Source organism: Terrapene carolina, unplaced genomic scaffold, assembly GCF_002925995.2.
Source record: "Terrapene carolina triunguis isolate 2854851 unplaced genomic scaffold, T_m_triunguis-2.0 Scaffold131, whole genome shotgun sequence".
Classification (NCBI taxonomy): domain Eukaryota; kingdom Metazoa; phylum Chordata; order Testudines; family Emydidae; genus Terrapene; species Terrapene triunguis.
Genome location: NW_020664482.1, coordinates 19,254 through 39,972, shown reverse-complemented (window position 1 = coordinate 39,972; position 20,719 = coordinate 19,254). Strand labels below are relative to the sequence as shown.

Here is a 20,719-nt window from a genome sequence, read left to right as displayed (position 1 = left end):
GCCTTTCTGGAAGATCTGCTTTCAACATAACCCCATGTTCTAGGGCTCAATACAAGGGGAATTGGGTGGAATGTAATGGCCTGTCACCATCAGGAGGTCAGAGTAGATGCTCTAATGGTCCCCTTCTGGCCTTAAGCTCAGTGACCTTAGAATGTGCTGGCAGGCAGAGGTGGGTGGGGATACGTTGGCCAGTGAGTGTGGTGGGGCTGGGCAGTAATGCTCCAGCTGGTGGGCACGGTGGGTACATCTGCCCCCTACGTGCCCTTTCTCCTTTAACTTTCTCCCTTTCTCCCTGCAGCGCACCAGCCCCGAGGGGGGGATCCACCTGAACTGTCATTACTGTCACAATCTCTTCAGCGGGAAGCCAGAGATTCTGGACTGGCAGGTGAGAAGGGACAGCAGGGTCTTGGGCCCTGGGTACATGGGGCTGAGACCCAAACCAGAGGGGTTGCGGAGCCTCCTCAGGTTCCTTTCCCTGCTCTGAAGAGGGAGCAGGAGGGACAGGAGTGGAGCCACCCTTGGGCAGTGGCAGAGCCCAGGTCAGCCTGCTCTCGACCAGGTTAGCTGGCAGCCATAGCCCTGTGAGGGTGGCTATGGAAGACATTCTCCTGGTGTTCAGGGCACAGGCTGGGCTGGGTTCGGGGTGAGTCCCCCTTGCCCCAATTCCTACACTGGGGACGTTGTGACTCTGTCTACCCAGCACTATGATTCCGCTCCTGCTTTCCTAGCCAGCCTAGGTTTCCGGCCAGGCTGGCTGACCCAGGCAGCGGTCTCTTTGGCAGGACAAAGTGTACCAGTTCTGCTGCAAGGACTGCTGTGAGGACTTCAAGCGGCTGCGTGGGGTGGTGTCCCAGTGTGAGCACTGCAAGCAAGAGAAGCTGCTGCACGAGAAGATCCGCTTCTCTGGGGTGGAGAAGAACTTCTGCAGCGAAGGTATATGGAGGGAGCATGGGAGAGGAAGGCGCCTGCTGCCGACCATGTGGCTTAGGGAAAGGAGAGACCTTGTAGTGGAATGGAGGGAGGTCTGTCGTGCCAGGGCAAAGGCCTTGCCTTGTAGTGCAGGGAGGCTGATTCAGGGGTGGAGTTCTGGCTGCCAGCACCTGGGAAGAGGCCTTGCCATCCAGTGTCCGCTTGGGGAGGGCTGTCTCATTGCTTTTCTCTGTCTGAGGGTTGGGGGAGACAGCAGGTGGCAGCTCCGCACCTCCTGTCATCACACACCTGCACTCCTGCACCTGGGCTGGCCTGGCCTGACCTTGTCCTGCCTGGCAAGTTCCTGCAAACAGGAGGCTGGAGGCGTTTGTTTGGAGTCATGCTCTTCCTAGGAGCAAAGAGGTGAGAGATGGCAAATCCGCGGAGGTCCCATGTCGTCCCAGCCCCGGGGCCAGTGCAGGATTGTTCCCGACAACGTTGTGCTCTGTTGTGTCTCCACACACCTGGCTTCTGGTCTTGTTCAGGTCAGGGAGTCCCCCAGTGCATCCTGGGAAGGTTTCACTCCTATTGTTTCTCCGCAGGGTGTGTGCTTCTTTACAAACAGGATTTTACCAAGAACCTGGGTCTGTGCTGCATCACCTGCACCTACTGTTCCCAGACCTGCCAGCGGGCGGTCACCGAGCAGCTGGAGGGCAGCACCTGGGACTTCTGTAGTGAAGACTGCAAGAGCAAATACTTGCTATGGTACTTCAAGGTCAGTATCGGCATTGGCAGCCTTGCACTGACTTGCTGGTGTGGGCACTGATCCAGATAACTGGGTCCTGCTGTGGGGAGCTGGCCCTGCTGGAGTCCCCAGCTGGCCCTGTTTTGGGGAGCTCCCGTTGCTGGAGTCCCAGGCTAGCAATGGTGGGACACTGCTGTGGGGAAGCTCACAGCTGATCCTGCCAGAGCACTGCTCTGAGGAAGTTTGTACTGCGGGAGTCCACAGCTAGTGGTGGTGTGGAGAAGCTTACACTGCTGTTGCTGACAGGGCACTTCTGTGGGGAAGCTCACAGCATCTTATCAAGTGTTCCTCTTTCTCTGCATGCAGAGTGGGTGTAGTTAGTTACTTGGTTGTTTGTGTCTCCTACCACTCGGGGCTTTAGGCAGCTCGGTGCCATGCCTGCAAGCGTCAGGGGAAGCTGCTGGAAACCATCCACTGGCGGGGGCAAATCAAACACTTCTGCAACCAGCAGTGTCTGCTGAGGTTTTACAATCAACAGAACCAGCCCAACCTGGACACGCAGAAGGGGCCCGAGAGCCTTCTGAACAGTGAGTAGGAAGGAGGGAGGGAGCCAGCAGAGCTCAGCCCGAGAGAGACAGGGAGAACTGGAAACTCCAGTGCTGGGACTGGACGAGACACTAGGGAACAATCCTGCACTGGCCCCTGGTGGGATGGACTGAGTGGGACCTACTGGGGCTTCTCCATCTCTAACGTCTATGGTTCTATGACACACAGGGCCCAGATGGGAGGAGCCGGCGCCAGCATGCTGCCTGTAGCTCTCACTCTTAGCGAGGATGCTCAGGGATTTAACAGGCGACTCCAGCCTCTTTCCTCAAGTTGCCAGCTGGGAGCTTGATTTAAAGGGTTAGGGGACAGCGTGGTTTGACTTGATAATCCACCTGCAGCCCCGCACCACCTCCGAGCTGTGACCTCCTCAGATCTCATAAACTAAGCAGGATTGGGCCAGGTCAGTGCTTGGATGGGAGACCTTCAAGGAACACCCAGGGTGCTGCAGGAAGTGGTGCTGGTGGTGCTGTAGGTGGGGCTCTTCCCTCAGTCAGAACTCAGCCAGTAACGGAACAGGACAGTAGAGGGTGCTGTGCTGCTCTTTTAATGAGACATGACATGGAAGTCTTTCTGCTTGTCTGCAATGCCAGGCAGTTGTGGGTAGTGCTGGGGTTGCTAACCCCAGTGTCCTGGACAATCCTGTGCTGTGTTCCAGCAGTTCCAGTTGGAGGTTGAATTCTCTCTGCCTGTTGCCCCGTTTCCTGTAGTTAACTTGTGTAAATCAGTGGTAGGACATTGCAAAGTGCCTTGGGATCTCCCTGGATGGCAGGTGCCGATTGGTACCGTGAGGGGACACAGCTAACCCCGTCCTGGGGACACAGACGTAGCCTTGCTCTGCTTGGCTGTTGTTGGGGCCAGGACCTCCTCCTGTGTTACTCAGTTGATTTGGTTTAGGCTTGCAAACTGCCCAGGACATGTGGTGCTTTTGTAATACTGGGAGATCAAATGACTTGAACTTCAGATGGACCCAGCATCAACTTTTGCCAAACCCTGAGCCTGCTGCCACAAGCACTACACCCTTAGAAGAGCAAATATTCCTCACTGAGAAGATCCCTGGCTCACCTGCACCAAGGTGAGGAAATACACTCCAGAGACCAGGGCTCTGCCCCCAGTCTCCAGGCTCTGTTGCCAGGAGAAGGGGACAGGAATGGACCGGCACCATAAACCAGATGGATGGCAGGGCGGCTAACAGCAGAGCTGTTCCATGTACTCCTGGTGAGAAGCAGCACTCAGTAAATGGCAGCCTTTTCTGTAGCCAGTGAAGTCCCTGAGCGCTGTCTAGGGGTCACCCCACCTAAAGCATGTTGGAGCAACAAAGGCCAGGAGCAAGGGCAAGGCCCCGCACATCGGAGGGGGGCGGGAGGGCCTGCGTGCTGGAATGACCCACCCTGGCGGCCCCAGGGGCCTGGAACTTGTGGCTACCTGGATAAAGCACTGTTGGCCCGCGTAGTATTGAGACATCTGGGAGCTGAGGATCCAGCCAGGCAAGATGTGTCAGGCTCCCCCAACAGAGGGCGAGTGTTACGCCTGCCATTTCCCCTGCCATGCTCTGATCTTGCCTAGCCGGAGGGGAAGCTGATAGCTGCGCTGTCCATAGCTGGTAACGTGGACTCCTCCCACCACCTCCTTCCTTGCCCTTGAGGTAGTGCATACTCTGGAGGGGCCTGTAACGCTGCCCCGTGGAGCACTCACACGAGCCGCCTGGGCAAGCAAGCCATTCGCCCCTCTGGGCCCTAGGGAAGGACCTGTTTCACACCCCATGGCCATTGCTTCTGCAGCACAGGCTGCAGGGGATCTGTAAGACTCCCCCCTCCCCCCAAGCCCAGTAATCAGCCAGCCCATCAACCCGTGTTGCTGATCTTCTTTATCCCCTTTGAAAGTGATGAATAGGTGGCTCATCTGAAATGCACCCAGTGCTGTCCACCTTTGATGGCAGTGCCATTTGTATGTGAGCCCAAGAAGAGGCATGGAGCCTCCTGAAGGGAGGCTGGGACTTTACAAGGATGTTTTCTCAGCACAGAGCAGTACATACACAGGAAGTGAAAGGCTTGAAGGATCTTACTGCTGCATGCCACCCCTGATTCCCAAGATGAGCTGGGCAGGTGCTAGGTCTCAGGAAATGGGTAGGTCAGAAGCCAACTGTGTGTAGTAACTAACTAGATTCCGATCGACAGCCCACGGAGTTCAGGTCTACAGCAGGGTTCCCCCGGGGATCCCAGGTTTGGAGGGTGATATGCCTGTCCCAGAACTGATGGGTTCAGAGTGACCTGCCAGAGCACAGAGAGACAGCAGGAAAGAGCTCCTCTTGCAGGGATGTGTATTCTGGTTGGGCCCTGTACAGGTTCAGCTCCAGCAGCCCAAACCAGGAAAGGCGTTTCCTACCAGCAGTGCTCCGGGTGGTTCAGGTGACAGCACAAAGGAGCATGTTGGGACCAACACCCTCTTCCCCAGCGCTGTGGAGATGGCACCATCTCTCCAGAAGCAGCCGCAGGGTCAAAGAGATGAAGAACTCTGGAGGGCCACGAGTGGTAAGAAACCAGTGGCTGGGCCTGGGACAGACCTGGAGCCTTGTGCAGTTCTGATTCCGTCCCAGGCACATTCTTCAGGCTCTTGTGCCGTGTGGCTTTCCGGAGTTCTGCATCCCTTTGACCCTGTGGCTGCTTCTGGAAAGATGGTGCCCCTGGAACTGCTTAGCGAATTGCAGGTTGCCACTGCCCCTTCTTCGGACTAAGTCTCTGTGTGTGAGCACCAGAGCCTCGGGCTGGTTTTGGGGAGACCTGTGGACAGTCTCTCACTGGGAAGGATTGGCTCTCCAACAGGCCCTACTGCACTTCCTCCCTCTCGGGCCGGCCAGACATTCCTATGCAGAATGGCAATCTTCCCAAATGGGGGCTTGGAGAGCTCCTGACCTGATGGCAGGAGGAACCCACGAACCAGCCAGTGTGCCTCAGAGGAGCACCTGACCCAGAAGATGGGGGATCGGTCACTTAGCTTGTGGGGCTCTGTGAGGGACCTTCTAGGTTCCCAGCCCCTCATGCAGCGGGTCCTTTCTCCTTGGCCAGGTGGGGTGCTGCTGTAGGCCTCTGATTGCTCCGCTGCAGAGATGCCTGTCACCCAGCCTAGCTCATGCCCCACAGCCCTGGCCTTCCCCGCTGACAGCCATGGTCTCTTGGAGACAGGCACATTATGGGCTCCATTCTGTCTGGGCTGGCTGCCTGTCTGCTGAGAGGTGGGAGGTCCCCCAAGAGACCTGCAGATTCTGAAGCTGGGGACCCTTGCCAGCTCTGGGGCAGGATTCTTGGGGCAGGACGTGACACACACACTCACACACTCACTCACTCACTCACTCTCGTCAAGTGGGCTGTGCTCGGATTTCCCCAGCAGCTCTGTTTTCCCTAAAGAGACAGAAGATCTGTGTGGGTCAAGCACCCAAGAAGGGCTGGTCCCATGACCCCTTCTGTTGCCTGACAGGGCTGGGCCATCGGCAGCTCCTTGCTCTGCTCAAGGAGGAGTGCACTGTGGGGGACGGGTGCCTCTGTGACTCCTGCTCCTTAGCATGTTGAGGCTCTGCTGAAGCCTGCACGGAGAGCTGAGCATGCCATTGCTGCTCCAGCTTCGTTAGTACCGTGTACGGCAGTCCCTGCCCACCAGCACTCAGTCTAATGCCTGCTGGGTAATTCTGGACACGCTGGCAGACATGGGTGAAGGAGCTAACAACAAACTACTCCTGAGAGGGGCTTGGGGAGACCATTCATCTCTATGGTTAGTAGCTGGTTGGCTGGTTTCCTGACCTGGTCTGCTATTACCTCTGCCAGACAGAATCCCTGAGTCAGGCCATCTGTCTTCAGAGTGCACTTGGCTATGCCATCCTCGCTCCTGGGGGGCACGGCAGGGCAGATTTTGGCAGTATTGTTAATCATTTGACCTTCTCTGCCACCTTCCTCCTGAGGATCCCAAAGCACTTTGCAAAGGGCGTACCCTGGTTTACAGTGGGGAGACTGAGGCACAGGGAGGGGAAGTGGTTCAGCTAAGGCCATGCAGCAGATCAGTGGTCAAGCTGGGAATAAAAGTCTGGAATCTGCTGCCCACCTGCTGTGATGGGGATGGGTAGGTGCCAGGCCAGCGCTGACAGCTGGGATGGAGTGCTGGGGAGAGCAAGATAACAGTGGAGAAGATGATGTGATTATTAAGGTCCAATATTTTGCGACCTCATCGGGCTAGAAACATTGGCAAGTATGGTCCAGGACTGGCTCTGGGCTAGTGAGAAGAGAGCATGTCAGTCCCTGCTCTTCTGGCCAGTGGCTGCTGCCATGTCCAGGCCCACCAGTGGGACCCGCCAGCCTGAGAGCGCAGGCGAGCAAGAATGCAGCACGTGCTCATGGTTCTTCTCTTTCCCTTGCAGGTCAGACTCCCGAGCCCAAACCTCCTGGCTCTTCCCCACAGAAAGCAGAGACTAATATGGTGAGGCCTGAGGGGGAACACATTGGGAGAGGCCCTTGGGCTGCCCTTGCCCCAAAGGGGGACTTCCTGAGTTGGTAACAAATTCTAGGACCTGGCCAGTGTTTCCAGGGTGGCCCTGGCCCCATCTGAGGCTGGGGCAGCATCTCTGTGCACGGGCAGAGGAGCCTGAGGTGTGCTGCTGGGAACCAGCCTGTGGGGAGGGCAGTACGGCTGCATGGGCAAGTGGCAATGGCTGACTGGCCCTAGGAGAGCAGACGAACGCTGTGGGAAGGCACATCAGTGTAAAGCTATGAGTGGTTCCCAGCGTTGACTGACGCATGCCCTCACCCTGTTTCCTCCCCCGGACTGTGGCTGTTCATTTCACTTGCGAAAGCCTGGGACCCTGAAAAGACCAAATTCCTTCCCTGCTCCCTAGGGTGGGACTGATGGGTGCTACGCTCCCTGCTGATTGGGGCTGGTTGGTCACCGGCTCTGAGCTCGCCGCTCCTTTGGCCAGGTCTGCGCCCCTGGGCAGTGCAGCCCATTCAGGGCTTGGCTCCCTGGCATGGGGTGTCCCCGTAGGTACAAGCACCTGCTGGGTGTCTGGCTTGAGAGCAGTGAATGGTGCTGGGGTGGGTACCTGGGGGTCTGCAGGTACTGCCTGAGACGGTGGCAGCAGGAGGCACCCGCAGCTTCAGGGAGAAGGGCCCTGGCCATGAGGACTGGGCCTTTGCCATGTGGGTTGTTGGGGAAGAGGGGTGTTCACTAGCACAGGACACAGACTTGTCCCTTTCTGGATCTCGACAGGTGTCTGCAAAGGCCTCCTCAGCCCAGATGTCCCCAGCCCCCCCACCGCCACCAGTTCCAGCCACGCCTCGGAAGAACAAGGCTGCTATGTGCAAACCGTTGATGCAGAACCGGGGTGTGTCCTGCAAGATAGAAGTGAAGTCCAAGGGATGTCAGACAGGTAAGAGCATGTGCTGTGTCTTCCTGGGGCTGCAGGGACCACTAGGACAAGCTCCTGACTGAGTGCGTGTAAACTCACTGAACGCCCAGCACCAAATTGAGAGGGGAGTGGGAGTGGCTGTAACTTCTGTGCTGAAAGCCTGGAGGGGAGGGGAAGCAACTCACCAGTAGGTGCCAGCCAAAGAGAAGTGGTCTGCCCCTGCTGAGAGCAGAGTAAGTTGGCCCAGTCCGCTTTCTAGCTTCCTCCTCGAATAGCACCTGTGCCACCTGTCCCTGCAACCTCCCCACCCCTTCCTTTGGAAAGCCAGGAAATTCTGCACCTCTTGCTTGCTAACTGGCCACCTCACCAGCAATACCCACTGCTTAGCCCCTGCTGGTGCTGCATCCATCCCACCAGTAGCCATGTGCCTTCTCCCTAGGGCCAAGTGGGATTTTCAGCTCTGATGGATTGTTGCATGTCACTCCAGAGAGCCGGTCTCGTTTGGGGGCGGGGGGGTGGGGCAGGCTGACTACGCACAGGCTCTGGGCGGCAGCAACATCCGAGCCAGCCTGCCAACGGGCTCCACATAGACTGCCAAAGAGGTCTGTCCTGGCGAGCCATTGGTGTGCTTGTGGCATTCCCTTCTTGGGGGAGTCAGCAATCTAAACACCATTAGCACTGTAAGATGTGTCCCTGGCCGTTGGCTCTCTAGGAGAGGAGGGTTTGCAGCAATAGCCCATCATGCAGGATTTGCCTGTGAGTTCAGGGAGCTCGTGTCTGGGTGTGCATGCAGGACCTGGTAGCGCTGCAGTGGGTGTCAGCATATGGAGGAGAGTGAGAGACTTACAGCCAGCAGGGGGTGCTGTAAGGAATAGAACCAAGGTGGGGTGCAAGAGAGAGAGACTGGTCCCCATGCCAGCCAGCAGAAGGCGTGACATGCCGTTTGTTCTGTGCCAGAGGCAGACTGGAAGCCACAGGTGATTGTGTTGCCGATCCCCGTCCCGATCTTCGTGCCTGTGCCTATGCATATGTACTGCCAGAAAGTACCCGTGCCTTTCTCCATGCCTGTCCCGGTAAGCAACACACCCATCTGCTCGTGCTCCCCTTCCCCTGAATCTCTTCTGCACGGGCCTCTCTGAGCCCCCCTTCCTTCCTCCCTCCTGGCTTTGGGTGCACTTGGCAGAGCCAGAGTTTGCTGTCGGGTGCAGGCCCCAAAGCAGAGGCCGTGTTTGGCTCTGACCTCTGCCTGCTGTCCTGCTGACTGATAGGTGCCTGTGCCAATGTTCCTGCCCACCACGCTGGAGAGCACGGATAAGATAGTGGAGACCATCGAGGAGCTGAAGGTGAAGATCCCTTCCAACCCCCTGGAGGCTGACATCCTGGCCATGGCCGAGATGATCGCAGAGGCTGAGGAGCTGGACAAAGCATCCTCAGACCTGTGTGGTAAGTTTCATCGCCATTCCCTGTGCTGGAGCCCCTCTCAGGAGCTGGCCTGGGCTCAGCTGCTACAAAAGCCAGCCCTTCTGTCTGTGCTTCAACTTCTGCACAGCCTGGGGAGTGGGGTGTTGCTAACTGTGGGGAGCACCACCACTAAGATGGATGCCACAGAGAAGGCACCTGAAGAGCTGTGTTTCTGGCAGAGAACTGTGCCTGCAGCGCTGTCTGGTGGGGATGGGAGTACTACACATGTTCCTTAACCATCCTGGGTTCACTTCCAAATGATTTATTTTAAAATGGAGCTCCTGACAGGAGTGCGAGTCCCTGTCCCTCGTGGGCTATGGGTGTGCAGCACTGCACACGGAGTAAGCATTTCCCAAACAGTCACCTGAGAGGTTTCTTGAGTCCTACTTTGCAGCCTCTTACTTGGTCTCCGGGAGAGGCCACAGGGCCACTCCAAGCACTGGAGAAGGCTCCGCAGCGCGGCTCTTAGGGAGGTCAGCTGCACTTTAGCACAGAGCCTCAGCCTAAGAGAGTCTGTTTAATTCTGCAAGTGTCATTTGACCCATTATGTCTGTTTCCAATTGGAGGGGGTGGGGGAGGCTAATTTGGAGCCTGAGTATCCTGAGCTGCTCTTGTGTCCGCAGACCTGGTGAGTAACCAGAGCGCGGAGGGTCTCCTGGAGGACTGCGACCTGTTTGGGCCAGCAAGAGATGATGTGTTAGCCATGGCTGTCAAGATGGCAAATGTCTTGGATGAGCCTGGCCAGGATCTGGAGGCCGACTTCCCCAAAAGTAAGAGCAGGCTGCGTGGGGCACAGGGATGCATTCAGACTGCCTTGGGGACCCTGCTGCTCAGGCAGCATTTACAGAGAAACTGTTCCTTGTCAAAGAACAAATGGCCAGCTGGGCACACAGGGCCAGAGGCAGAAGGGGCTGATACGTTTGGGGGGTGGAGCTGGTCCCTCCAACATGAGCATGAGGAGAGACCAAGAGGGCAGTGAACGTGCTGAAGTGTCTGTGCACAATTGCAGGGAAGCCAGGGAGGCTCAGCAGTGACCCTGGGCTCTGGCAAGTCAGGGTCACTGGTGCAGCCTATGAAGGGCAGGGAGTGGGAGGGCCACACTGCATGGAATAAGGAGTAATGCCAGGGAGACGCAGATGAAGTTAGCAGCAAAACCTGCAGAAAGGTGAGGCCAGGAACGAAGCGGGGTGTGGCTGTGCCAGATCCCTTGGAGATTCCTGCCTCAGCTGTGGTGTGTCTCAAAGTGAGCTTGGCTGCTCTAGATTGTGACAGTGTCCCCTAAATAGGGCTTGGCTGAAGGCTAGTGCCAAGTGACCGCTGAGCTGGGCGAGGCAACCATCAGGGAAAGGGTTAGGTCTGTCCTTCGCTAAATCTGCTCCAGGGATCTGGCTGAATAAACAGCAGAGTGATCCAATGTGCGGAGACCAGAAGCATGGGCAGGAAATAGATCAGACAACTCCACAGGGGGCTGTAACCCAGCTCCCAGATGCCCAGGGGGACAGGAAAGCCTCAGAAGCAGTAACTCCTCTGCAAAGCCACGAGGGAGGGGGGGCTAGAGCCTGCCTCTTGGCATGTCCCATTGCAAACCAGCAGCCAGGCAGCTGTGGTGATGCTCCCCACTCTCCTCCCCCAGTGCCCAGGGCACCTTCCCTCAGTCGGGAAGAACACAGCATGGCAGCCAAGGTGGCCCCTTCTGGGGTGACCTGGGACTGTGACCTACTGGAAGGAGCAGCAGAGAAGGGGGCTGTTCTCAGGCATCCGCTCGCTCCTGGCTCATTGGCTCGCAGGTGTGGGTCAGAGATCCCTGGAGTACTTAGCGGAGTGGGAGACTCCAATGAGCCAAGTGCCATGAGACTGAGGGAGCGTGCCTACAGCAAGGTGCGGCCTGGCCGCAGCGTTGGAAGAGGGAGATCATTTGGGACCAGGGCACAGCAGGGGAGCCCCCCTCAAGAGGGTAGTTTGCTGAATTCTTTCAGAGGCCCAGGTGTTCTCGTGCACTATGGCTTGGTGCTGTCAGGGCTGCTGCCTGCCATTGGCGGGGGCTAGGAGATCTCCCGGGGGGGATCCATGGGTAATGCCCACATTAGCCTGGCTGGCTCTGTCCCTTTGGGGGGATGGCGTGGCTGGCGAAATCCCACACCCCTGAACCCTCCTGTGCTGCCTTGTTTCCCGTCAGACCCTCTGGACATTAACCCCAGTGTGGATTTCCTCTTTGACTGTGGCCTGGTCGGGCCAGATGATGTCTCCACAGATCCAGACCTCCCTCGCACCATCCGGAAGGTGAGCGCTGCATGTGCGTATGTGGGGCTGCAGCAGCCCAGGGCAGCTGGTGGACATTGCCTGCTGAACCCTGTGGGGTTCTGGTCTCAGTTCGAGCCGTATGGGGGGCAGGAGGTGGGCTGTGTGAGGGAGCTTTGCCACTGAATGGACTGCAGCCCGGATGCCAGGTTCTCTCCTTGGATGCAACCTAGATGGAGCTACTATAAGGTGGGTGCAAAACTGGTTGGAAAACAGTTCCCAGAGAGTAGTTATCAGTGGTTCACAAAAATGCTCGAAGGACATAACGAGTGGGGTCCCGCAGGGATCAGTTCTGGGTCCGGTTCTCTTCAATATCTTCATCAGTGATTTAGATAATGGTATAGAGAGTACACTTATAAAGTTTGTGGACGATACCAAGCTGGGAGGGGTTGCAAGTGCTTTGGAGGACAGGATTAACCTTCAAAATGACCTGGACAAACTGGAGAAATGGTCTGAAGTAAATAGGATGAAATTCAATAAGGACAAATGCAAAGTCCTCCACTTAGGAAGGAGCAGTCAGTTGCACACATACAAAATGGGAAATGACTGCCTAGGAAGGAGTACTGCGGAAAGGGATCTGGGGGTCATAGTGGATCAAAAGCTAAATATGAGTCAACAGTGTAACATTGTTGCAAAAAAAGCAAACATCATTCTGGGATGTATTAGCAGGAGTGTTGTAAGCAAGACACAAGAAGTAATCCTTCCACTCTACTCCGCACTGATTAGGCCTCAGCTGGAATATTGTGTCCAGTTCTGTGTGCCACATTTCAGGAAAGATGTGGACAAATTGGAGAAAGTCCAGAGAAGAGCAACAAAAATGATTAAAGGCCTAGAAAATATGACCTATGAGGGAAGATTGAAAAAACGGAGTTTATTTAGTCTGGAAAAGAGAAGACTGAGAGGGGACATGATAACGGTTTTCAAGTACATAAAAGGTTGTTACAAGGAGGAGGGAGGTAAATTGTTCTTCTTAACCTCTGAGGATAGCACAAGAAGCAATGGGCTTAAATTGCAGCAAGGGAGGTTTAGGTTGGACATTAGGAAAAACTTCCTAACTGTCAGGGTGGTTAAGCACTGGAATAATTTGCCTAGGGAGGTGGTGAAATCTCCATCATTGGAGATTTTTAAGAGCAGGCTAGACAAACACCTGTCAGGGGTGGTCTGGATAATACTTAGTCCTGCCATGAGTGCAGGGGACTGGACTAGATGACCTCTCGAGGTCCCTTCCAGTTCTATGATTCTGTGTCCAGCTAGGCGCCCTCTTGATGTAGATTTTCCTTCTGAAGGAGCCAGGCTACTCGGCTCTAATTGCAGAGGGGCCCTGAGTTCAATTGAACATAGTAGTCAGCCTGTTCTAGGGTGTAGGGCTGCCTGTTACTGTGTCTGTACTGCTCCCAGAGCTTTGTGGGCACTAAACAAACCTTGGGAATGTCGTATGAAGATCAAATGCTCAGCTGAGCATATCACTGATCTCCCTGACCCGGAGAGCTTTGGCCCTCAGAGCTTCTAGGCTTTGTTGGTTTTGCTGTGGGAGTTCACAGCCTCTGTTAACATGTTGAATTAGTGCCGTTATTGCAGCTCCTGCTACGCGGGAGAGGGCTGGTCTGATGGTTGGCTGTCTCCTTTTGGTGATAGCTCCGTGGCTGCCCCTGGTCTGCCCTCATTGGTAGCAGGTTTTGGTCCTTTGCCCCAGCAGTGCCTGCACCTGTCTGTTGTGATACCCTGTGATAATGGGGTGTTCCTGCATGCCAAACATGCTAACAAGGCACCTGAGCCTGGTCTCACAGCTGATTCCCCTAACCATTACTGTCGTGGGCATTCTGGAGAGGCCTTCCAGTCCTACGCTTCTATGAGTCTGTGGGCATTCTGGGGTCCTTTGGGACTGTCAGGAACACCTGCCTGTGCACCCGTGTGCTCTGGCTTTCCCAGCCTTACGGTGCATGTCTCTGCAGGGTCAGAAGCGTCTGGTGCTCTCCGAAAGCTGCTCCCGGGACTCCATGAGCAGCCAGCCGAGCTGCACAGGACTGAATTATTCATATGGGGTGAATGCCTGGAAATGCTGGGTGCAGACAAAGTACGCCGGCGGGGAGTCCAGCAAGGGAGAGGAGCTGCGCTTTGGGCGTAAGTGTTACCTCTGCCCCAGGGATTGCTGGGGAGGGGTTGCAGCATCAGGCTGCGGAGCCCAGTGGGCCTGGGAAGCCTGTCCAAGGAGCTCCTGAGTCCAGCGAGCCCCAGGGACCTGTCCCTGACACCAGCAGCCAGGCTCCCTTGTCAGCGCTGAGCACTCCAACCCCCCAAGAGCTCTTGCCTGAGGTTGATCTGTTTGTCTCTGCAGCTAAGCCCATGCGTATCAAAGAGGATATCCTGGCCTGCACGGCTGCCGAGCTCAACTATGGTCTTGCCCAGTTCGTCAAGGAGATAACACGGCCCAACGGCGAGCGCTATGAGCCAGACAGCATCTATTACCTCTGCCTCGGCATCCAGCAGGTAGGGGGGCTCCCTTGGCCTCGTGTGCTCCACCCCAACGCCAGGCAATGGGAGAGCGTGGGCAGGCCTTGCACCCCTCCCTCTCCCCAGTACCAGTAGGCTCTTTCCTGGGCCTCACACCCTCCCCACCCAAACCTGTACCCAGGGGCAGGGGGCTCCCCTGGCCTGCTCCCCCCATGACCCCTAGTAACTAGCAGCTTCTTGTGTTCTAGCTGTGTCCATTCCCTTCATCTGGCCCTTACAACCCAAGTCTGTTGTCACAGATGCTTCCCTGATGGGCTGGGGAGCGCATCTGGGGTTGCTGAAAGTTCAAAGTCTGTAATGGGAACAGGGGCCTCACTGCATATCAATGTGCTGGAGCTTCAGGCCATCTACGATGCCTGTCACACTTTTCGGGACCGTATCAGGGCTCAGTGGTTCACATACTAACAATACCACCGTGTTGTATTATGTGAACAGGCAAGGGGGAACATACTCCAGGGTATTCTGCCAAGAAGCAATCAGGCAGTAGCAGTTCTCCACTGAGGAGAGGATCACTCTGATAGATGACCACTTGCCCAGGTGTAGAATCATCTCGCAGACCTTCCCAGCAGGAATTTTTCCCTGAGTCATGAGTGGTCCCTGAAGACATGTGTCCTCTGGTTTATCTTTGCAGCTTGGGGCATTCTGGCGATCGACCTGTGCTAATACCATCTGTTCTGTTCTCGAGGGGGCCTCAGTCCGGGCTCCCTGTCCGACGCTTTCCACCTTAGCTGGCAGTCGCTTTTCCCTGATCCCGATCCTCTCACAGGTCATCCTCAAGCTGAAGGTGGATCAGGCCAAACTCATTCTCATGGTCCCAGCATGACAGAGGCAGTGCTGGTTCTCCGGCCTTCTCACACTGTCATACCCCTTCCTCTCCATCCCAACCTACTCACTCAGAATCATGGCTGCACCTTGCATCCCGGGATTAGCTCCCTGCATGCCATGGTGTGGCTGAACGAGGAGAAAGTGCGGTGTTCAGCCACTCTTCAACAGGTCCTATTCAACAATAGAAGGCCCTCTACCAGAATGGCGTATTCGGTGAAATGGAATGGTTTTCAGTGTGGTGGCTGAATTTCTCAGCCCAATCTAGGACATCTTGAAGTACTTGCTGCACCATCAGTCATTGGGTCTTGTGCTTAGCTCATTGAGAGTGCGTCTCGCAGCGATATCAGCATTTCATCCCCCCCATTAGTCTTCTCCCGTGCCATGGGAGCAAAATTCCTATAAGGGCTTCTTTGTCTCCATCCTCTGGTCTGACAGACAGTTCTTCTTGGAACCATATTGCAGTTCTAGCAGCTTTGATGGGACCTCCATTCAAACCCCTGGCATCTTGTTCCTTTCTGCTTTTGTGTCAGAAGACTGAGTTCCTGGTAGCGATAATATTCACACGGAGAGTCTGTGAATGGCAGGCTCTGATGGCAGAGCCTCCTTATATGTAATTCTCCATGGACAAAGTGACTTTACGATCACACCCAGCGTTTTTGTCTGAAGTGGTTTGTCAGTTTTATTTGAACCAGGCGGGATATTTGCCTGTGTTCTTCCCGAACCTGCATTCACTTCCGGAGGAGCAGCGTCTTCATCCATTAGATGTCAGACGATGTCTAGCCTTCTGTCTGGACAGAACTAAACCGTTTCATGCCTCGCCTGTTTGTGTCATATGCAGATCGCATTAAGGGTCAGGCGCTCTCGTCACTGACGATTTCTAAATGGATAATGTCCTGTCTCAAGACTGCATATGAAATAGCTTTGGCTATGCCACCTCAGTGGGTGCGAGTGCATTTTATGAGAGCACAAGCAACATCAATAGCTTTCCTCAGTGACATCTGTGTTGCATATTTGCGGGGCTGCTCTGTGGTTGTTGATACGTACCTTTACAAACCATTATGCCATTACCGTATCTTCCAGGGCAGATGCAAGTTTTGGTAGATGGTCGTGTGATCCTTGTGTACGTAGACTCCAAGCCCTGCCTCCTGGGGGGGTTACTGCTTGGGAGCCCGCTAAGTGGAATACACAGCTGCATGTACTCAAAGAAGAAGAAATGGTTCCTTCCTGTAACTGGCTTTTTGAGATGTGATGCAGACATGTATTCTACAAGCCACCCTCCATCCCCTCTGCATCAGAGTCCAGTCTCTGGGCGTTCGGTGCGAAGGAACTGAGGCGGGGGAGGATGCGGCCACCTTAGATAGCCGGGGGGAGGTTTTGAACATGAGGCACGAGTGCTGCCTCCTATGGGTCATGCTAGGCAAAATTCTCCAGCTCCAGCGCACTGGGCGCGCACCAAGTGAAATACACGTCTGCATCACACTTATAGTACAGAACAATTCCATCCTGTGCCCGACACTAACCATTTGTTCTCTCCCTTCCAGTACCTGCTGGAGAACAACCGGATGGTGAATATCTTCACAGACCTTTACTACCTGACCTTCGTGCAGGAGCTGAACAAGTCCCTGAGTGGCTGGCAGCCCACACTCTTACCAAACAGTACGTGTCCCAAGGCCGCACGCTCCTTTATTAGCAGCCACTAAGGTCAAGCTCTCAGGCCTGGCTGGAGTTGGCCAAGCAGGGGCCACCTTTGCCCCTTCCCCTCCTCCCCTCCCCCCAGGATGCTTCCTGGGGAAGTTTGCCATGGTAGGCAAGTGGATCCTTGAATCCTCCTGAGGGCACAGAGCCAGGCCTGCCCACTCTTCTTCCTGGAGGGGGAAGGCCACTGCCCCTTCTGCATCTTGGAGCCTCATGTAACCTCCCCCCAGGACACCACAGCAGAGCTGGACCAGGGATTGTCGGCAGTTGGGATTCAGCATCTCAGGCTGACTGAGGGTTGACTCCAGGCTAGCGGGTGCCTGTGGAAACCACATTCTCTGTCCAGATACAACAGGGGATTCTCCATCCAGCCCCTTTGGACCAGGCTGCTGCTTTCCATAGCAGGGGAAGGCCCTGCCCCAGCCTTTGGAAAGCACTGTGTCAGACCAGGGGGCGTATGAACCCTTGTCTGCTTCCCAACTCCCAGGCCAGAGGTTTGTGACCTTCCTGGCATAATCCAAGCAGTAACAGAGAGTCATTCCAGGGCACTCGGCCCCCGGTTAGACACCTACATAAGGGCCGTGCTTTCACTAGTGCTCGGCAGCCAGAGGGCGCCCCCATTCTGGGCCCCAGGCTGGGTGCCCTTGTCTCCATGTACCCTGATAGCAGTCGAGCTAACTGTCCCAGCCTCTTGCCTGCCAGGGGAGGCTCTTGGGCTGGAGCAGTTTGCCTTGGTTTTGCATGGGAGTTGCCTGATCCTGTCCTGCCTGCTGCTCTCCCTTTCCTTCTGATTGTACTAGCACATGCAGCTGTGCGTGACACTCAGTACCGAGGCGGGGGCCCTTGGTTTGGTCTGGGGCTGGCTTGCACCAGTTGTGCTGTGGTGGGTTAACCTAGTTTGGGTCATGGCTGGGGAGGGTACAGCGGGACAGCTCCCAGCCTGGTGTCAGTTGGCGCTGCAAGCATGGCTCCTCTGGCTATTCCATCTGGACCTGGGCACTCCACAGGGCAAGGGTCCCTGCTGTAACAGGTGTTGTCCTGCCACTGGGCCAAGCTCCCTCTGCCCAAGGCAGGGAGAGAGATCCAGGGGAGGACCCCAGTCCCCTGGCTGATGTTCCCCTGACACACATGGCTGAAGCTGGGCTGGTGGTGGCAGCCACATCCCCTCCAGTCTCCCTGCCAGGCCAGACCTTGCCGGGGAACCCGCAGCATGACAGATGCGTGTGACCCAGCTTCTTCCGCTGTGTGCTTGCAGATACGATCTTCTCCCGTGTGGAGGAGGAGCATCTCTGGGAGTGTAAGCAGCTGGGGGTGTACTCCCCCTTTGTCCTCCTCAACACCCTCATGTTCTTCAACACCAAGTTCTTCGGCCTGCAGACTGCGGAGGAGCACATGCAGCTGTCCTTCACCAATGTGGTACGCCAGTCCCGCAAGTGCACTACAGCCCGGGGCACCACCAAGGTGGTGAGCATCCGCTACTACGCCCCCGTCCGGCAGAAAAAAGGGCGAGGTAGGGGCCTGCGCGTGTCTGTCTCCCCGCCCCTGCCCCGCGTGTGTGCTGCTCTGACTTGGCCTCTCTCTGCAGACAGCAGTTCTGGGAAGCGGAAGCGAGAGGAGGAGCTGCCGATCCTGGAGCAGCGGGAGAACAGGATGAACCCACTCCGGTGCCCGGTCAAGTTCTATGAATTCTATCTCTCCAAATGGTGAGTTTCCCGGGGAGAGAGAGCCACCGCCCTGGGGCATCCCCTGCTCTCCTGCAGCCCCGTGTGTCCAGTCTGGCCCCTCGACTGGCTGGAAGGACACTGCAGAGCGGCCCGAGGCTGCCCCCGACATGTGCTGCCTTTGCAAAGAGCTGTGCAGAGCACTGACTGCCAGGGTCCTGCCAGTGAAGCAGGAGGCCTGAAGAGCGCGTCTCCAGGGGTTGGTTTCTCAAATCCCCAAGTCCGACCTGTCTCTGCCGTTGCCGGAGTGCTGTGATCACAGCCCCTGGGCTGAGTAACTCGTCTCAGTGGGCGCCGTCCCTCCCTCCCCTCGGATTGGCAGGAGGAGGTGGCTGTGGTGCCTCGGGACCCCCCACTCCTGCCTGCCATGAGCATCGTCCCAGGTCACCTTGGGAGAGGAGCTCCAAGCCCGGCTCATGGGCCCGTCCCTGCAGGAGGACGAGCAGTGCCCTAAGTGCTATAGTGCCTCCTTTACAGACCTCAGACAAGTGGGCTTTAGGCCTCTCCTTGTCTCCTGGGTGAATGGGGGGGGCACCGGGGCCCGCTGGTCCCCTGGGGGGCTTGCTGGGTTCCAGGTCAAGAGGGAAGGACCCTATGGGCTCAGGGTGGCTGAGGAGGCCAGGGCTTTCTGGCCTCTAGGGTGAGGTTCACTGTGCCCCTCTCTTGCCACAGTCCAGAGAGCCTGCGGAACCGGAACGACGTCTTCTACCTGCAGCCAGAGCGGTCGTGCATTGCAGAGTCGCCTCTCTGGTACTCGGTCATCCCCATGGACAGGAGCATGCTGGAGAGCATGCTGAATCGCATCCTGGCCGTCCGGGAGATCTACGAGGAGCACAGCCGGGGCAGCGGCTTGGAGGAGGACATGGACTGAGCGCAGGCCAGGGCTGGAGCGTGGGCAGGCGGCACCCAGAGCCCGCTGGGCTGGGTCTGCTCTGGCCTGGGAAGGTGTCTCCCCTGCTCCTCGTATCTGGCCAGGGTTGCGGCATGTGAGTGTGGCATGGCACGGCATGGGGGTGTAGTGCCGCTCCCAGCCCTGCAGACGTGGTAGCGCTGTCCAGCTCAGCGCGTGTAGGACTCTGAACATCCCTGCCTGATGCTAGTAACATGCCGTCCCCCTCCCCCACCAGCTCCTGGCACCCAGGCCCTACCTGTGCTCTGCCTGACTGGGGCAGTGTCCCACTTCCCCCGCCTGTCTTCCTGGGGTGGAGATACAGAGCCAGTCCCTCTCCCAGCCAGGAGCCCCAAAGGGCACTGGCCGGTGAGCCCTGCCTGTCCCTTCTCCCCAGGGCCGTTTTCAGTCTCCCCCTGCCTGGTGTAACATGGGGAAGAGACTGCTCAGTGCAGTGGGGACAGGCAGGGCCTAGCAGCCCGCACAGGAGGCCCTGAGTCTACAGTCAGCTCCCTGCCCAAGCAGCAGGAGTGGGGAAGTGAGCCATGCTCAGCACGCAGGGCCCTGGGAGGAGCCGTGCCAGCCGGGGTAGCAGGGCCATTCCTAGACGCTGACTCTGTGGGCTGGACCATTCCCAGCTCTGCTGGAGGGGGCTGCGTTCCCAGAGGGGCCTGGCTGTGCTGTCTCTGGCTCCTCATCTCATTCTCCTCTTCAGCAGCGCAGAGCTCACTGCCCAGAGGGCTCCTGGGATCTCCCTTCCCCAGCTCTGCATTAGCTGTGGCTTCACCCTGCATTGTGCACTCACAACAGCTACTGGGGGCCGTTGAAGGTCTGAATTCTGCATTGGGCATGGGAGCCAAGGGGCATCCTCGCTGCCAGAGCTGACGAACAGGGGCCCCTCCCTTCCTCCCTGCCCCCCAAGCTCTAGCAGAATGGACGGTGCCCCCGTTGCTAGCCTGACACTATCAGATGGAGGAGGTAGCCTCTGTGCCTGGACTCATTGCTGCTGGGCCCGTCTCCTCCAAGCCTGCATTAGACTGAGAATCCTGCTGGGCCGCGCCAGGCCAGAACTTGCAAGCAGTGGAGGGGGGCCGCAGGCCGACAAAGGAGTGGAGCCTGCCTGGGTCTCTCTGCTTGCCCAGCCCCTGCCCCAGCTTTGCTGTTCCCTTCTGGCTCCCTCCCCTTGGTGTTTTGTTTTGATTTTTTATCAGCTGTCAATGGGACTCGGCACTGTCTGTTGAGTCTGTATATATTGTTCTGGGACCTGGCCCGGGGCCCTCTGTCTCCATGTCAAGAGTGAGCCAGTCACCGGTCTTGTTGTAGTGCTAACGGGGCATTAGGCTAACCTTGTGTCTCTAGAAACCATTCATTTCAAATAAAGATGCAAAAACCTGCCGGCAGCTGCTGTCCTTAATCCACTGAAGGGCAGAGCAGGGGCTGCCTCTGCTCCAGGGAGGAGGCTAGGGCTGCCGCCCCCTTGCCTGTCTCAAGGGCTCAGTCATCAGGGAGTTATGCTTGATCCATCCCAGGGTCTGTGACGGATGTATGACCAGGTCTGGCAGCTCACCTGCCAGGGCACCTATCCAGCAGCTGGGAGCTGTAATTCCCAGCATGGGTCGACGTGCTAGCTCTGCCTGAGCTAGGGCCCAAACCCACCCCATGGTGGCCTGTCA

The 20,719-nt window shown here is 56.8% G+C and overlaps 1 protein-coding gene across 4 annotated transcripts in view; it reads left to right on the top strand.

The window, feature by feature from the left end:
• The window catches only part of ZMYM3 (zinc finger MYM-type containing 3), a 50,744-nt gene extending 30,314 nt beyond the window's left edge, over nucleotides 1–20,430 (top strand). For all 4 annotated transcript variants that reach the window (XM_029911840.1, XM_026652944.1, XM_026652946.2 and 1 more), the window contains 16 exons: nucleotides 299–385; nucleotides 783–933; nucleotides 1,512–1,684; nucleotides 2,076–2,241; nucleotides 6,663–6,721; nucleotides 7,508–7,667; nucleotides 8,604–8,719; nucleotides 8,915–9,089; nucleotides 9,731–9,877; nucleotides 11,284–11,387; nucleotides 13,358–13,526; nucleotides 13,741–13,892; nucleotides 16,283–16,397; nucleotides 17,692–17,946; nucleotides 18,022–18,139; nucleotides 18,830–20,430. In XM_029911840.1, the coding sequence (XP_029767700.1) occupies nucleotides 299–385; nucleotides 783–933; nucleotides 1,512–1,684; nucleotides 2,076–2,241; nucleotides 6,663–6,721; nucleotides 7,508–7,667; nucleotides 8,604–8,719; nucleotides 8,915–9,089; nucleotides 9,731–9,877; nucleotides 11,284–11,387; nucleotides 13,358–13,526; nucleotides 13,741–13,892; nucleotides 16,283–16,397; nucleotides 17,692–17,946; nucleotides 18,022–18,139; nucleotides 18,830–19,028 (2,346 nt within the window). In that variant the 3' untranslated portion in view covers nucleotides 19,029–20,430. The remainder of the gene's footprint in view (nucleotides 1–298; nucleotides 386–782; nucleotides 934–1,511; nucleotides 1,685–2,075; nucleotides 2,242–6,662; nucleotides 6,722–7,507; nucleotides 7,668–8,603; nucleotides 8,720–8,914; nucleotides 9,090–9,730; nucleotides 9,878–11,283; nucleotides 11,388–13,357; nucleotides 13,527–13,740; nucleotides 13,893–16,282; nucleotides 16,398–17,691; nucleotides 17,947–18,021; nucleotides 18,140–18,829) is intronic.
• Nucleotides 20,431–20,719: the final 289 nt, after the last annotated feature.